The following is an 18,358-nucleotide window of genomic DNA, read 5'->3' on the forward strand; positions in this document are numbered from 1 at the left end:
AATTGCTGTATTCTTGCTGTAACATTTCAAGACTTTTACTACCATTTTAGCCAGGTTTAGTTAAAAATTCTATGACATACCTGGGCTGCAGTTTGTCTTCATCTGCCAAGTACAAGGAACTTCAGCTCAATGTGACAGAATACTGAAGATAGGGTGGTCCTAATGCAGATTTAGACGCAAGGATGTATGTTGTGCACAAACACTTGCACAGTGTTCTCATAACTACCTCCACAAATGAGCAACAAAGATTCACAACTTTTCAACCAGAACTTGCACTTGTAATACCTTTAGTGTCCTCAACAATCAAAGTACTAAAATAAGGTAATAAAATAATATGAAAGTTAAGTTAATTTGGAACGACTTATTTTAAGTACTGTTTTTTGCTTTTAAAGTGAACCGAGCACCTTTTTTAGCACTCAGAACATTTCTACAGCACATGAAAAATACATGCCAACAATCTGTTTCATTATTAAAATAAACTTTCATTTTACCTTGTATTTTACATTCAAAGTAGTTTTATTAGCCTGTTTCATCAGGCCTGCCCAACCGTCCCCAACCACAGAGACTTCAGGAAGCTAATTGTTTTATTGAGCTAATTACCAAGACGTAAACAATACCTTTTCATTAACAAAGGGGGTGAGTAATTAGGTCTGTTTCTTCAAAGACATTGTGTGTGTCAAAGTGTCAAGATAGCATCTCTGACTTCTGTAAATAAGGAATGTGAGAAGGGAAGGGGGGAACATGGCAGCTTCTATGCCAGGAGAGATTCCAGTGAAAGAGAATGTGCTCAGTTCCCTTTAATGTGGTAATTTTATAGAAATGTTGAGGAAAAAGTAAGTAAGTCAGGAAAAAAGTTTTGGTCATCTGGTCCATTGCATTTTAAAAGTATGGAAAGCGGCAGGATACTTTCTCATAACACCTGTACACCAGACTATTCAAACAACTGTCTAACAACTAATCATGTGACCTTAGTGCAATGCGTAAAATTCTGCAGATGCAGGTCAGGCGCTTCAGTTAGCATTCATGTGGTACGCCAGACGGTGAAAAAATCAGATCTCTGGGAGTTTTATACTAGGCAGTCTGTTTTGTTATATCTGTAACTAACAAACTCCTGGGTTTCTAATGCACAAAAGTCATTAGAGCTTTCTCACAATGGTACAAAAAATAAGCACCACATGGTACAACAAATGGACACCTCTTCAGATAGAAGTACCTTGCTAATGCAAGGAGTCAGAGGAGAATGACCAGACCTGTTTGACTTGATAGAAAGAAAAAGGTCTCACAACACATTGAGCCATGTCAGATCCCCCTCTTTGTCAGCCAGGAGCAGAGAGCTGAGGATGCTGGAGCCACACAGACACACCAAAACTAGACAATTTTAAATTAGACAAATGTAACCTAATATAGTGAATCTCCATTTTCACTGGATGTCAGCCGCATATTGATTGCTTAAGGTCCGTACTCAAAACGCAATTTTTGCGGCAATTTTTTTTTGTGACAGGCAACTTTTTTTTGTGACCAATGATTGCTTTCACGATTTTGCGTCTGTGTGTATGCTCTCACAATGACACAATCGTTTTTTATGACATGCGACAGTTGCTACCATCATAACAGATAACCTCACAGATGATTGTTACGACTCCCGTAGACTCCCACGCAAAGTTCTGCAATCGCTTCACACTGTTGTATGTTCCAGCGGTAGAAGATGGATCGGGGAATGTGGGCCCATCGTGTTGCGGCCGCCGTATTTTCCCCGAGTCCATCTTCTGCTGGTCTTGTGGTGGGTACTCAGCTTAAAGGCCCATACTCACGGGCGAGAAATGTGGCCTGTCGCCAGCACACGTGAGCGTGTGGGCGACAGGCCGGCGACAGCTTCTCGCCAGGTCCCTCCGCGTACACACGCGGAAGAGGGACCAGCGGCAAGGCGGAAGCTGTCGCTGACGTTCCTCCTCCCCCCGCCGGAAGCTCCATGTACCTACATGGAGGTTGCTGTCGCTAGTCCGCGTACTCACGCGGACTAGCGACAGTTGCGGCGGGGGGGCAGCGGCGACTGTTGCCATGCGATTGAAACTTTCAATCGCATGGCGACAAGAGCGGCGGGCGACAGTTCGGGGGGCGCGCGTGTGCGGCGGCCCATACTCACGGGCGACCTGTCGCCGCAACACGCGCGCGCCGCGTGTTGAGGCGACAAAAGTCCCTCGTGAGTATGGGCCATTAGGCTCAAGCTGCCCTGTGTCTGTTCCAGGCTGATGGAGGTAGAACCAGTATTAGAGGTTTGAGACACAACCAAACACATAGCAAACCTATTCAATATTTTTTACCCTAGACATCACAAGATTTGCTGAGCAGGTAAATAGGTCAGTCTCTCTGCTGCTTTTCTATTAATTTTCCTGAAAATTAAAATTGGAAGCTTGAGGAAATTGTTTATTTTCATAATAATCTCTGATGACAATTGCAGTGTATAACAACAAACACAGATTTGTTTTTTTATGGGGTGTTCTGTAATCATGTGTATTATCTGCATCCCCCTTGTTTGTGTCATACATTGTGTGTATACAGTATATTGTTTGTATCCTCTACATTGTACAGTTCAATTTTTTTTATAATTTAGCAAAGATACTAGCCTTAAGACTAAGGCTCCTTTCACACCAGACAACGCGTGCAGGAGCCATTCTCCTGCACACGTTGATAGCCTGAAGCGTCGTCAGGTATCTGCGGTGCAACACAATCAGTGGCGGTAGCTATTAATTGAACCCAACGGAAAACGCCGGCTCCCAGCGGATCGACGTTCCTGGGTGCGTTGGAACCGCAACGTACCGAAGCACAGCGTCGGGTGTGATAGGTAAAATGAAAGTCTATGGACTTTCATGTTACCTTTATTAAAGCGGTTTAACACCCAGCATTACAACTTTGCTTTAAAAGATTGCTTACAGCTTACAAACTATTATGCCAGATTTTTTTTTAAGCAGAAATTCACTGAATGGGTTAAACATGACATTTTAGTGTTGGATTCAACTAGGAATCCGCATCCCTTCTTACAGGGGCGAGCCTGGGGTGCCTGGCACCTGGGTGCAAGATTTTTTCTGGCGCCTATGGAAGTGGTTAAATTTACCGCGCCCAACCACATAACCACACCAGTGTCCTGCCTAATCACACCCACACCTTCCACCTCTTTCCGCATGCATGTGATACCCCATTCCTACCCCTCTTCCATGGGCTTGCTCCTGGCTGGCTTTGGCTTCCTGCGAGTCTGCTAGTCTCTGGACTGACTCAGGCTGAGAGGCTCTGCGAGTGCGACACAGTCACACACTGCGTATTTATGGCTGCCTGCGGCCACCCTACTCTCGCTGTCATAGGCTCCTCCCCCCGCCAAGCCCAAGCGTGAGGTGGGCTGCCTGTATCTTTCCCGTTGCGCCGCGCAGCCTGCCAGTGTTGCCAACCTTTCACGTTATTTTTTTACTGACAAATACCTAAAAATTTACTGACAAAAGATTATTTTTACTGACAAAATTTCCCCACTAAATGCACATAAGAGACAGCTTTTCCCCAAGTAAATGCACATAACAAGAGACAGCTTTTCCCCATGTAAATGCACATAAGAGACCGCTTTTCACCAGCAAATGCACATAACAAGAGACCGCTTTTCACCAGCAAATGCACATAACAAGAGACCGCTTTTCACCAGCAAATGCACATAACAAGAGACCGCTTTTCACCAGCAAATGCACATAACAAGAGACCGCTTTTCACCAGCAAATGCACATAACAAGAGACCGCTTTTAACCAGCAAATGCACATAATAAGACAGCTTTTCACCAGCAAATGCACATAAGAAGACAGCTTTTCACCAGCAAATGCACATAAGAAGACAGCTTTTTACCAGCAAATGCACATAAGAGAGATTTTCACCAGTAAATGCACATAATGACAAACAGACAGTGTCCCCAGAATATATAGCCAGGGATATATGTCCCCAGGATAGGTAGCCAGGGGGTATATGCGCCCAGGATAGGTAGCCATGCGGTATATGCACCCAGGATAGGTAGCCAGGGGGTATACGCGCCCAGGATAGGTAGCCAGGGGGTATACGCGCCCAGGATAGGTAGCCATGGGGTATGTGCGCCCAGGATAGGTAGCCAGGGGGTATGTGCGCCCAGGATAGGTAGCCAGGGGGTATGTGCGCCCAGGATAGGTAGCCAGGGGGTATGTGCGCCCAGGATAGGTAGCCAGGGGGTATGTGCGCCCAGGATAGGTAGCCAGGGGGTATGTGCGCCCAGGATAGGTAGCCAGGGGGTATGTGCGCCCAGGATAGGTAGCCAGGGGGTATGTGCGCCCAGCATAGGTAGCCAGGTGGTATCTGTGCCCAGGATAGGTAGCCTGGGGATATGTGCGCCCAGGATAGGTAGCCAGGGGGTATGTGCGCCCAGGATAGGTAGCCAGGGGGTATGTGCCCCCAGGATAGGTAGCCAGGGGGTATGTGCGCCCAGGATAGGTAGCCAGGGGGTATGTGCGCCCAGGATAGGTAGCCAGGTGGTATCTGTGCCCAGGATAGGTAGCTTGGGGGTATGTGCGCCCAGGATAGGTAGCCAGGGGGTATGTGCGCCCAGGATAGGTAGCCAGGGGGTATGTGCGCCCAGGATAGGTAGCCAGGGGGTATGTGCGCCCAGGATAGGTAGCCAGGGGGTATGTGCGCCCAGGATAGGTAGCCAGGGGTTATGTGCGCCCAGGATAGGTAGCCAGGGGGAATGTGCGCCCAGGATAGGTAGCCAGGGGGTATGTGCGCCCAGGATAGGTAGCCAGGTGGTATCTGTGCCCAGGATAGGTAGCCTGGGGGTATGTGCGCACAGGATAGGTAGCCAGGGGGTATACGCGCCCAGGATAGGTAGCCATGGGGTATGTGCGCCCAGGATAGGTAGCCAGGGGGTATGTGCGCCCAGGATAGGTAGCCAGGGGGTATGTGCGCCCAGGATAGGTAGCCAGGGGGTATGTGCGCCCAGGATAGGTAGCCAGGGGGTATGTGCGCCCAGGATAGGTAGCCAGGGGGTATGTGCGCCCAGGATAGGTAGCCAGGGGGTATGTGCGCCCAGGATAGGTAGCCAGGGGGTATGTGCGCCCAGCATAGGTAGCCAGGTGGTATCTGTGCCCAGGATAGGTAGCCTGGGGGTATGTGCGCCCAGGATAGGTAGCCAGGGGGTATGTGCGCCCAGGATAGGTAGCCAGGGGGTATGTGCCCCCAGGATAGGTAGCCAGGGGGTATGTGCGCCCAGGATAGGTAGCCAGGGGGTATGTGCGCCCAGGATAGGTAGCCAGGTGGTATCTGTGCCCAGGATAGGTAGCTTGGGGGTATGTGCGCCCAGGATAGGTAGCCAGGGGGTATGTGCACCCAGGATAGGTAGCCAGGGGGTATGTGCGCCCAGGATAGGTAGCCAGGGGGTATGTGCGCCCAGGATAGGTAGCCAGGGGGTATGTGCGCCCAGGATAGGTAGCCAGGGGGTATGTGCGCCCAGGATAGGTAGCCAGGGGGTATGTGCGCCCAGGATAGGTAGCCAGGGGGTATGTGCGCCCAGGATAGGTAGCCAGGTGGTATCTGTGCCCAGGATAGGTAGCCTGGGGGTATGTGCGCCCAGGATAGGTAGCCAGGTGGTATCTGTGCCCAGGGTAGGTAGCCAGGTGGTATCTGTGCCCAGGATAGGTAGCCAGGTGGTATCTGCGCCCAGGATAGGTAGCCAGGGGGTATGTGCGCCCAGGATAGGTAGCCAGGGGGTATGTGCGCCCAGGATAGGTAGCCAGGTGGTATCTGTGCCCAGGATAGGTAGCCTGGGGGTATGTGCGCCCAGGATAGGTAGCCAGGGGGTATGTGCGCCCAGGATAGGTAGCCAGGGAGTATGTGCGCCCAGGATAGGTAGCCAGGGGGTATGTGCGCCCAGGATAGGTAGCCAGGTGGTATCTGTGCCCAGGATAGGTAGCCTGGGGGTATGTGCGCCCAGGATAGGTAGCCAGGTGGTATCTGTGCCCAGGGTAGGTAGCCAGGTGGTATCTGTGCCCAGGATAGGTAGCCAGGTGGTATCTGCGCCCAGGATAGGTAGCCAGGGGGTATGTGCGCCCAGGATAGGTAGCCAGGGGGTATGTGCGCCCAGGATAGGTAGCCAGGTGGTATCTGTGCCCAGGATAGGTAGCCTGGGGGTATGTGCGCCCAGGATAGGTAGCCAGGGGGTATGTGCGCCCAGGATAGGTAGCCAGGGAGTATGTGCGCCCAGGATAGGTAGCCAGGGGGTATGTGCGCCCAGGATAGGTAGCCAGGTGGTATCTGTGCCCAGGATAGGTAGCCAGGTGGTATCTGTGCCCAGGATAGGTAGCCAGGTGGTATCTGTGCCCAGGATAGGTAGCCAGGGGGTATGTGCGCCCAGGATAGGTAGCCAGGTGGTATCTGTGCCCAGGATAGGTAGCCTGGGGGTATACGCGCCCAGGATAGGTAGCCATGGGGTATGTGCGCCCAGGATAGGTAGCCAGGGGGTATGTGCGCCCAGGATAGGTAGCCAGGGGGTATGTGCGCCCAGGATAGGTAGCCAGGGGGTATGTGCGCCCAGGATAGGTAGCCAGGGGGTATGTGCGCCCAGGATAGGTAGCCAGGGGGTATGTGCGCCCAGGATAGGTAGCCAGGGGGTATGTGCGCCCAGGATAGGTAGCCAGGGGGTATGTGCGCCCAGCATAGGTAGCCAGGTGGTATCTGTGCCCAGGATAGGTAGCCTGGGGGTATGTGCGCCCAGGATAGGTAGCCAGGGGGTATGTGCGCCCAGGATAGGTAGCCAGGGGGTATGTGCCCCCAGGATAGGTAGCCAGGGGGTATGTGCGCCCAGGATAGGTAGCCAGGGGGTATGTGCGCCCAGGATAGGTAGCCAGGTGGTATCTGTGCCCAGGATAGGTAGCCAGGGGGTATGTGCGCCCAGGATAGGTAGCCAGGGGGTATGTGCGCCCAGGATAGGTAGCCAGGGGGTATGTGCGCCCAGCATAGGTAGCCAGGTGGTATCTGTGCCCAGGATAGGTAGCCTGGGGGTATGTGCGCCCAGGATAGGTAGCCAGGGGGTATGTGCGCCCAGGATAGGTAGCCAGGGGGTATGTGCCCCCAGGATAGGTAGCCAGGGGGTATGTGCGCCCAGGATAGGTAGCCAGGGGGTATGTGCGCCCAGGATAGGTAGCCAGGTGGTATCTGTGCCCAGGATAGGTAGCTTGGGGGTATGTGCGCCCAGGATAGGTAGCCAGGGGGTATGTGCACCCAGGATAGGTAGCCAGGGGGTATGTGCGCCCAGGATAGGTAGCCAGGGGGTATGTGCGCCCAGGATAGGTAGCCAGGGGGTATGTGCGCCCAGGATAGGTAGCCAGGGGGTATGTGCGCCCAGGATAGGTAGCCAGGGGGTATGTGCGCCCAGGATAGGTAGCCAGGGGGTATGTGCGCCCAGGATAGGTAGCCAGGTGGTATCTGTGCCCAGGATAGGTAGCCTGGGGGTATGTGCGCCCAGGATAGGTAGCCAGGTGGTATCTGTGCCCAGGGTAGGTAGCCAGGTGGTATCTGTGCCCAGGATAGGTAGCCAGGTGGTATCTGCGCCCAGGATAGGTAGCCAGGGGGTATGTGCGCCCAGGATAGGTAGCCAGGGGGTATGTGCGCCCAGGATAGGTAGCCAGGTGGTATCTGTGCCCAGGATAGGTAGCCTGGGGGTATGTGCGCCCAGGATAGGTAGCCAGGGGGTATGTGCGCCCAGGATAGGTAGCCAGGGAGTATGTGCGCCCAGGATAGGTAGCCAGGGGGTATGTGCGCCCAGGATAGGTAGCCAGGTGGTATCTGTGCCCAGGATAGGTAGCCAGGTGGTATCTGTGCCCAGGATAGGTAGCCAGGTGGTATCTGTGCCCAGGATAGGTAGCCAGGGGGTATGTGCGCCCAGGATAGGTAGCCAGGTGGTATCTGTGCCCAGGATAGGTAGCCTGGGGGTATGTGCGCCCAGGATAGGTAGCCAGGGGGTATGTGCGCCCAGGATAGGTAGCCAGGGGGTATGTGCGCCCAGGATAGGTAGCCAGGTGGTATCTGTGCCCAGGATAGGTAGCCAGGTGGTATCTGTGCCCAGGATAGGTAGCCAGGGGGTATGTGCGCCCAGGATAGGTAGCCAGGGGGTATGTGCGCCCAGGATAGGTAGCCAGGGGGTATGTGCGCCCAGGATAGGTAGCCAGGGGGTATGTGCGCCCAGGATAGGTAGCCAGGGGGTATGTGCGCCCAGGATAGGTAGCCAGGGGGTATGTGCGCCCAGGATAGGTAGCCAGGGGGTATGTGCGCCCAGGATAGGTAGCCAGGGGGTATCTGTGCCCAGGATAGGTAGCCAGGTAGTATCTGTGCCCAGGATAGGTAGCCAGGTGGTATCTGCGCCCAGGATAGGTAGCCAGGTGGTATCTGCGCCCAGGATAGGTAGCCAGGGGGTATCTGTGCCCAGGATAGGTAGCCAGGTGGTATCTGCGCCCAGGATAGGTAGCCAGGGGGTATCTGTGCCCAGGATAGGTAGCCAGGGGGTATCTGTGCCCAGGATAGGTAGCCAGGGGGTATCTGTGCCCAGGATAGGTAGCCAGGTGGTATCTGCGCCCAGGATAGGTAGCCAGGGGGTATCTGTGCCCAGGATAGGTAGCCAGGGGGTATCTGTGCCCAGGATAGGTAGCCAGGGGGTATCTGTGCCCAGGATAGGTAGTGAGTGACAGGAGCGCGCCCCGCCGCCGCCGCTCCCTCCTCCGCTCCCCCCTCACCTTTCAGCAGCCCTTAGTCAGACCTCAATCAGCGGGCGCCCCGACCAGGAAAAGGGCGCCGGACGCACCCGCTCTATATGCGGAAGTGATGTCACTTCCGCATATCAGTGCGGCGTGCTAGGTCCTAGTGCCCGCCCGCCTGATCGAGGTCTGACGCGGCGGCTAGAGGGAGGGAGCTTGAAGCAGTGGCGGCGGCCACAGGGGGAGAGCGGGGCCGGGCGTGCGGGGCCGGGCGGCGCCTCTCAGAGGCAGGCGCCTGGGTGCCTTGCACCCGCAGCACCCGCCCAGGCTCGGCCCTGCCTTCTTATCTTTTAGTTACAAATGTATCTTTATTTGGAATACAAATAGACCTTTGAAAAGCCTGCCGGGGAAGCCCTCTTTGTTCTCTCAGAGCAGTGTTTGTTTGTTACATTGTAGATAGATACATTTGTAACTAAACAAGCAAGCACGGAGGAGGATTCTAGCTAAATGCAGCACTAAAATGTCATGTTTAATCCATTCAGTGAATTTCTGCTGAAAAAAAAATCTGGCATAATAGTTTATAAGCTGTAAGCAATCTTTTAAAGCAAAGTTGAAATGCTGGGTGTTAGACCACTTTAACTGCCTTTGCGTTACAACGCAGTAAAGGGCTCTGGTATGAAAGAGCCCTAAGCAAGGTCATACTTTTCCTCGTCAAGAGTGACCAGACGGGTTTCATGCCAGGGAAAACAACAGCACTAAATATTCGTAGACTATATGCTAATCTACAAGCCCAACACACTAATTCTGGCGCACGCTGTGTGGTCACTCTCGATGCAGCCAAAGCGTTTGATGCGGTGGAGTGGCCCTTCTTGTTTGCCACTCTGGCCAGATTTGGCTTCGGTGACAATTACATGAGATGGGTTAAATTACTTTACACCAACCCCATGGCCCAAGTTAGTAAAAATTCAATAATTTCGAAATCATTTACCCCTTCCTAGAGGAACCCGCCAGGGCTGTCCCCTATCCCCACTATTATATGCATTATCCGCTGAACCCCTGGCCTGTAAGATTAGAAATAGTCCTCTTATTAAAGGTCTCTGTATAGGAACAATTGAAGAGAAAATAAGTCAATATGCAGACGACACTATCCTTTATTTAGCTGACCCACATTCCTCCCTCAAAGCAGCCTTTGACATCATAACAGAAATAGGCCTGTTTTCCGGCCTATCAATCAATTGGAGTAAGTCAGCAATTCTGGGTATTGATGACCCCAAAGTCTCCACTACACCACTTCCCTGCCCATTACAAATTACAACATTATTTAAATATCTAGGGGTTACAGTCCAAGCAAAACCCACGTTGTATTACCAAGACAATGTAGCTCCTCTCCTAAAATTAACACAACAGAAACTGGTAGTCTGGACCAAACTACCCCTCTCAGTAGCAGGCCGCATAAACTTAATTAAAAGTGTACTACTTCCAAAAATTCTTTATATTCTACATAACTCCCCTGTATACATCCCTATGCCATTTTAAAAAAAAACTCACCTCATTCCTTCTTTCTATAGTATGGGGGAAATCTTGTGCTAAACTCAAACACACTATACCCCAATGCCCTTCAGAAGCTGGTGGTATGGCACTTCCAGTTTTTTTACTATACAGCATCGCAACTGGAACACATGCCTAATTGGTTCACAGACCCTTCCCCCTATGCCCCAGAACTACTGGGATATAAGGCTACTAACGAAAACTGTAATCTTCCTTTTAGTCTTTTAAAAGGTAACGTCTGTCCACACAACTCTAACAATACCATCTTTATCCAAGCATCCAGAGTATGGGCCAAAGCATTTAATATTCTCCCCTCTACAAACTGGGAACACTACACACCGTTGTGGGATAACCCTCTCTTGCCTGAACTAACCAAATTACAAAACACCAGATTATGGGCAGATAAGGGTATAACATATTTAGGACAGATCATAAAGGGCTCTCGGTTGGTCCCTTTTTCCCACCTGAAAGACCTATATTCACTCCCAAACATACTCGAGTTTATGTATATGCAATTGTCCCATGCTCTAAAAGCTCAATTCCGAATGGGACTCCCTATGACTGGCACTTCATTAATACTAGAAAATATTAAAGATGGGCCTGTTAAACACAAAATTGGTATCTTATACTCCTTACTGCTTCAACCTCAATCCCAAAAATTAGTCACTTCCACTTGCAATAATTGGACCAACCTAGGCATAAAAATAGACGAGGAGGAATGGGAAGGATGTCTACTTACCTCCAAGTCTATCCCGCCATGTGTACGCGATAAACTGACTCAGCTCTACATTATACATCAGAGCTATCTGCTACCATCTCAAGTAGCCAAGTATTCTCCAAGCGCCTCACCAAATGGCCCCAAATGCAAACGTAAAAACCCTTCATTTTTGCACATGCTGTGGGAGTGTCCTCCCTTAGCTGCGTTCTGGAAACAAATAACCGACTTTCTACACCACCGCGTGGGCTCCCCTGTTACTCTTGACATCAAATCATGCATTCTCAACATTATTAATCCTGACATGAATAAATTCGACAAAGCATTCTTAATGGAAACTTTATTTGCAGCCAGACAATGTATAGCTATCAGATGGATGTCACCCACATGCCCCAAAATCACAGAGTGGAAATCTAGAATCAAAACCTCCCTCCCCTATAAACAACTGGTATATAAACACAGGTAATGCCCCAATAAATTCTGTCTTATATGGGAAAGAAGGTTAAAAAATCCATTTGTATAACATTTCTAATGCTTGTTGCTTGTCTATGTAAGGTGATTGGATTATAACAACTACTATTAATCTTTTACCTGTTTTTGACCCGGTTCATTTCAACTCCCCCGGTTAACCCTACACTATTTCATACAACAACCAGCTTAAACATGTTTCATAAATACATGTTAAATATGATTGATATGTGCGTTAGTACCCTCTGTTAAATTCTGAATGATATGTAATTATGCTACTTTATATACACTACTTGTATATTTTCTCAATTCTAATACAATGCTATACTCTGCATGTAACCTTGAATTGCAAACTTCAATAAATGAACCTATGTTTAACGAAAAAAAATATATTATTAATAATAATAATAATAATAGATAAAACCACTGGCTAACATATTTATATTCATACTTACAGTAAATCTTACATCTAAAAATGCCAGTTTGCAACAATGTGAGATAAGCTTTCAAATGTATTTTAACATCTCTTTGTTGGAAAATAGTGATTGCATGGCAAATTTCTATACCACAGTAAATATAAACTAATGAAGTGAAGGTGTCTATACTGTATATCTGACAATACTTTAGCAAGTTAGGATGTAATATGGAACAGGCATACAGAAACCCTGTTCAGAATTATTTTCAGTGTTTTTTTACTTCAAAGTGTTTGTTTATTTTGCAGGATTCAGTCCGTGCCTATGAACATCCAGGTTTTATAATGAGGCTCATTCTTGACAATATTTCAATAAAATTTGAACCTGACTTTAATGATTATGAAATTGTGCTGCTGAATGTTTATGATGTGATGATTAAAGCAGTAAGCCTTATTCCACGAGTTGAAACAAGGCTGTATTCTGAGTGGGTAAGTGCATTAAACTTTCATATATTCAAATCATCTTGGGAAAAGTGTGCTTTTTTTTAGCTGGGGAATGCAATTAGTTACCTTAACAAAACAAGTGACAGATATATTATTTCTTAGCCCTGCTTGCTCTCTGAAAGTAATCAGTCACTTGGTTCAAGCTCATTAAAGGTTTTTTTTTCTTTTTTGGTCCCTGAAATAGATCAGTACAAGTAGTTTTTGCCAAAATATGACAAATAACTATAATTAGTTACGGTTAAGTTTTGTGGTAAGCTTTGTAGGCACACATAGCCCCTTTATTAGGCTATTAAAAAAAGAAAAGCAAAAATTAAAAAAATTAAAAATCACCATGGCATCTATCCATCCAGATAAATCCAAACTACTTTATAAAATCACAGTGTGACACGGAGCAAATGCCATAGTTGCTAATGTGTACAGCTTCTTAATGTGATGTCATTGCCCACACCCTCAGCTAGCCACACAGTGTAGCCATGCCCAGCTCACAAACATAACACCACGAATAGGTGAAGTTTCTACATAAACATACGCCTTTCCACTATGTGCCACTGTTTTACTTAGAGTCTATTAAACTTGTAAAGTAAACACTCATGCACACCACCAATAAATGTATATCCAAGTAACATTTCATTTAATAAACATATATATATATATATATATATATATATATATATATATATATATATATATATATATATATATATATATATATATATATATATATATATATATATATACACACACACACACACTCACCTAAAGGATTATTAGGAACACCATACTAATACGGTGTTTTACCCCCTTTCGCCTTTAGAACTGCCTCAATTCTACGTGGCATTGATCCAACCAGGTGCTGAGAGCATGTTGGCCCATATTGATAGGATAGCATCTTGCAGTTGATGGAGATTAGTGGGATGCACATCAGGACAGGACCTTTCCATCACATCCCAAAGATGCTCTATTGGGTTGAGATCTGGTGACTGTGGGGGCTATTTTATTACAGTGAACTCATTGTCATGTTCAAGAAACCAATTTGAAATGATTTGAGCTTTGTGACATGGTGCATTATCCTTCTGGAAGTAGCCATCAGAGGATGGGTACATGGTGGTTATGAAGGGATGGACATGGTCAGAAACAATGCTCAGGTAGCCTGTTGGCATTTAAACGATGCCCAATTGGCACTAAGGAGCCTAAAGTGTGCCAAGAAAACTTCCATCACAACATTACACCACCACCACCAGCCTGCACAGTGGTAACAAGGCATGATGGATCCATGTTCTCATTTTGTTTACGCCAAATTCTGACTCTATCGAGACTCATCAGACCAGGCAACGTTTTTCCAGTCTTCAACTGTCCAATTTTTGTGCGCTCGTGAAAATTGTAGCCTATTTTTCCTATTTGTAGTGGAGATGAGTGGTACCCGGTGGGGTCTTCTGCTGTTGTAGCCCATCCACCTCAAGGTTGTGCGTGTTGTGGTTTCACAAATGCTTTGCTGCATACCTCGGTTGTAACGAGTGGTTATTTCAGTCAACGTTGCTCTTCTATCAGCTTTAATCAGTCGGCCCATTCTCCTCTGACCTCTAGCATCAACAAGGCATTTTTTCCCACATGGCTGCCACATACTGGATGCTTTTCCCTTTTCACACCATTCTTTGTAAACCCTAGAAATGGTTGTGCGTGAGAATCCCAGTAACTGAGCAGATTGTGAAATAATCAGACCGGCCCATCTGGCACCAACAACCATGCCACGCTCAAAATTGCTTAAATCACCTTTCTTTCCCATTCTGACATTCAGTTTGGAGTTCAGGAGATTGTCTTGACAAGAAAGAACCACACCCCTAAATGCATTGAAGCAACTGCCATGTGATTGGTTGATTAGATAATTGCATTAATGAGAAATTGCACAGCACAGGTGTTTCTAATAATCTTGTAGGTGAGTATATATATATATATATATATATATATATATATATATATATATATATATATATATATATATATATATATATATATATATATATATATTTTTTTTTTGCAGGCAGTGTGGATGAAAACATGTCTGGATAACCCAATAAATGACGGTCATCCAGAAAGTAATGCTTGTATCTGCCATGCAAGGTATTCTTTCTGTGTAATTGAACTTGCATCTGTCAGGTCAATATATTTTCTCCCTTTGCTGCTTGTCACATGACTGCAGAATGCCAGTAGCTGTTCACCAAGCCCCTCATCACCTATCTACCCAACTAATAGATGAGGCATGTGATGCTACAACAACAAAGGGATTGGAAACCTTGCAAAATATATGATAAATGCTTACATAAAGGAGGTGATTATGTGGAGAAATAATCAGAAGATACAGTGGGTTAAAATGCTATTGCCGGTTTTCTTCGTGTGATGGCCGATCGTTAGGGAGAGCAGTGAGCACAGTACAACGTAACTGAAGGGTATCACTGGGTAATGAGATGATTAATACCAGTGAGCAGTGAGCACAGTAGTACAACCTAAGTGAAGGGTATCACTGGGTAATGAGATGATTAATACCAGTGAACAGTGAGCACAGTACAACCTAAGTGAAGGGTATCACTGGGTAATGAGATGATTAATACCAGTGAGCAGTGAGCACAGTAGTACAACCTAAGTGAAGGGTATCACTGGGTAATGAGATGATTAATACCAGTGAGCAGTGAGCACAGTAGTAGAACCTAAGTGAAGGGTATAACTAGGTAATGAGATGAATAATACCAGTGAGCAGTGAGCACAGTACAACCTAAGTGAAGGGGATCACTGTGTAATGAGATTAATAATACCAGTGAGCAGTGAGCACAGTACAACCTAAGTGAAGGGTATCACTGGGTAATGAGATAATTAATACCAGTGAGCAGTGAGCACAGTACAACCTAAGTGAAGGGTATCACTGGGTAATGAGATAATTAATACCAGTGAGCAGTGAGCACAGTACAGTACTGGATGGTGTAATGGTTAAGGGCTCTGCCTCTGACACAGGAGACCAGGGTTCGAATCTCGGCTCTCCCTGTTTAGTAAGACAGCACCTATTCAGTAGGAGACCTTAGGCAAGTTTCCCTAACACTGCTACTGCCTATAGAGCGCGTCCTAGTGGCTGCAGCTCTGGCGCTTTGAGTCCGCCAGGAGAAAAGCGCAATATAAATGTTATTTGTCTTGTCTTGTCTACAACCTAAGTGAAGGGTATCACTGCCAAATGAGATGAATAATACCAGTGAGCAGTGAGCACAGTACAACCTAAGTGAAGGGTATCACTGGGTAATGAGATGATTAATACCAGTGAGCAGTGAGCACAATAGTACAACCTAAGTGAAGGGTATCACTGGGTAATGAGATGAATAATACCAGTGAGCAGTGAGCACAGTACAATCTAAGTGAAGGGTATCACTGGGTAATGAGATGAATAATACCAGGGAGCAGTGAGCACAGTACAACCTAACTGAAGGGTATCACTGGTTAATGAGATGATTAATACCAGTGAGCAGTAAACACAGTACAACCTAAGTGAAGGGTATCACTGCCAAATGAGATGAATAATGCCAGTGAGCAGTGAGCACAGTACAACCTAAGTGAAGGGTATCACTAGGTAATGAGATGAATAATACCAGTGAGCAGAGTACACCCTAACTGAAGGGTATCACTGGGTAATGAGATGATTAATACCAGTGAGCAGTGAGCACAGTAGTACAACCTAAGTGAAGGGTATCACTGGGTAATGAGATGATTAATACCAGTGAGCAGTGAGCACAGTACAACGTAACTGAAGGGTATCACTGGGTAATGAGATGATTAATACCAGTGAGCAGTGAGCAGAGTACAACGTAACTGAAGGGTATCACTGGGTAATGAGATGATTAATACCAGTGAGCAGTAAGCACAGTAGTACAACCTAAGTGAAGGGTATCACTGCCAATTGAGATGAATAATACCAGTGAGCAGTGAGCACAGTACACAATGTCACTCACGACACTTAATGAATGACCAGCACTGGCAGTGGCAGTGTGACTGTAAGTAGTAGCTGAAGTGTATGACTGGCTAGCTGAATACAAGTGAGCACTCTGAACCTGCCTGCCTGCACTAAACACACTAATCACCAGTACACTCTGACTACAGTGACTACAGCAATGACTCACTGGCTTGTAACTAAATACAACTGACAAGTACAATATAAGAGCACTGTTAGGAGTAAAAACACTGGGTTTTGACATAGAAAACGTGCTTGCTGAAGCAGCAATGGCCTGGAGATGATCCTCTCAGTACCAGAGTCTAGCAAGGATGGAGCTTTTCCATCATGGTCGCTGCTTTATATACAGGAGGGGAGGGCATAGCCTCCCCTCCTGTGATTGGTTGCTAGGGCCTGGGGGCCTCTGATTGGCCCAGGGAAGTCACTTCCGCCTACTTCCTCTATTCACGATCTAACCACGAGTTCTGCGCCATTTTCACGAGCGTGAATGCGTTCATTCACGGTCTGGCGAAGCGAATTTGTTTCATTAACGGTCTGCCGAAGCGGATTTGCGTTCATTCACAGTCTGCCGAAGAGTATTTTAGTGAATGAAAATTGATCCACGGCGACGAATACCCATGGCGGATAGCTGAAAAATGGTCCTGGATTCACGGCAAGTCGTGATCACGATCTGCATCCGAGCATCACTGCTAGCTGCGTGTTTTTTTTTTTTAAATTATAAAAAAAGACCCACCAGGGGCTGAGCAATCCACCGCGGCGGTCATGGATGAGCTGAGCTCCTTGTTTATATCTTTTAGATGTTGTAACAATTGGGTGCTGCAACTCAGATGTCTGATCATTTGTGATCTGCAGAATCACCAATAATACAGACGCTATACCTGATTACGGTATGTGGTGATCTGCAGTATCACCAATAATACTAGTATAGCTAGCTGAGAGTAAGGAGTGGTGTTTGGTGCAACAGTAAATAATTGGATAGATCTCACCAGAGGAGCTGGTGAGTACTATCTGCAAGAACAGTGCTAGACCTCACCAGAGGAGCTGGTGGGTACTAGCTGCCACACAGGCTAGACCCTACCAGAGGAGCTGGAGGGTCTACAAGTTTGGCTAAACCTTACCAGAGGAGCTGGTAAGGAACTGACAGTACAATAGACTGGATAGTTTAGCAAGACCTTGCCAGAGGAGCTGGCAAGGTACTAACTGCACAAGTGACTGGATAGTTTAGCAACGCCTTATCAGAGGAGCTGGCAAGGTACTAACAGTCACTCAGAGAGGTACAAGTGAGTCTGAACCTCACCAGAGGGGCTGGTGGGTTCTAATAGCTAGAGTCCCTCACTAGTGGCAAGGGCCCACTAGTGAGTAGAGTAGTCAGACAGGCAAAGTTCGATAACAGGCAGGAAGAGACAGTACCAAAACGGCAGGCAAGAGAATAGTAAATATCAGGCAAAGGTTCAGCAACTAAAGTCAGAAAGGCAGAGGTACAGAATCGTTTAGCGATAGCAAGGTCAGAGAATAGCCAGAATCATACACAGGTAATCAATACAATAACAATTCCTAGTCTTGTGTGAAGTCCTTGGTTTCAACACCTGGAACTAGTCTAAGGTCTGAGTTCTAACACGAGTGTATTCGCAACAGCAGACGAGTTGCCAATGATCTGCGACGGCTTAAGAAGCCGAGGAGAGCCCAGCGCCATGCCCCCTAATAATCAGCCAATCCGGGCGGTGTGAGTCACTCGTGACGTCAGCCGACCAGCAGGTCAGCTGACGCGCCTTCTTCCAGCATAAAGGTCCTGTCTCCGCAATACAGAGACCCCCATGAGCAATAGACAATGCTGTTCCCGGCGTGCTAGACGCTGCCGGGACGGATAAGGCCTGTGAATGGGGAACAAAGGCGGCTGCGGGTATAACATACGCATCCGCAGCTGCCAAGTCTACAGATGTTACAGAACCCCCCTCCCTCTCGGCGTGGACTCCGGACACGATCC

At 47.6% G+C, this 18,358-nt stretch overlaps 1 protein-coding gene across 2 annotated transcripts in view; it reads left to right on the forward strand.

The window, feature by feature from the left end:
* Positions 1-18,358, forward strand: part of LOC137524699 (dynein axonemal heavy chain 7-like) — a 565,826-nt gene that overhangs the window by 80,853 nt on the left and 466,615 nt on the right. For both annotated transcript variants that reach the window (XM_068244848.1, XM_068244849.1), the window contains one exon: positions 12,195-12,374. In XM_068244848.1, coding sequence (XP_068100949.1) covers positions 12,195-12,374 — 180 coding nt within the window. The remainder of the gene's footprint in view (positions 1-12,194; positions 12,375-18,358) is intronic.

Source organism: Hyperolius riggenbachi, chromosome 7 (genome assembly GCF_040937935.1).
Source record: "Hyperolius riggenbachi isolate aHypRig1 chromosome 7, aHypRig1.pri, whole genome shotgun sequence".
Taxonomy (NCBI): Eukaryota; Metazoa; Chordata; class Amphibia; order Anura; family Hyperoliidae; genus Hyperolius; species Hyperolius riggenbachi.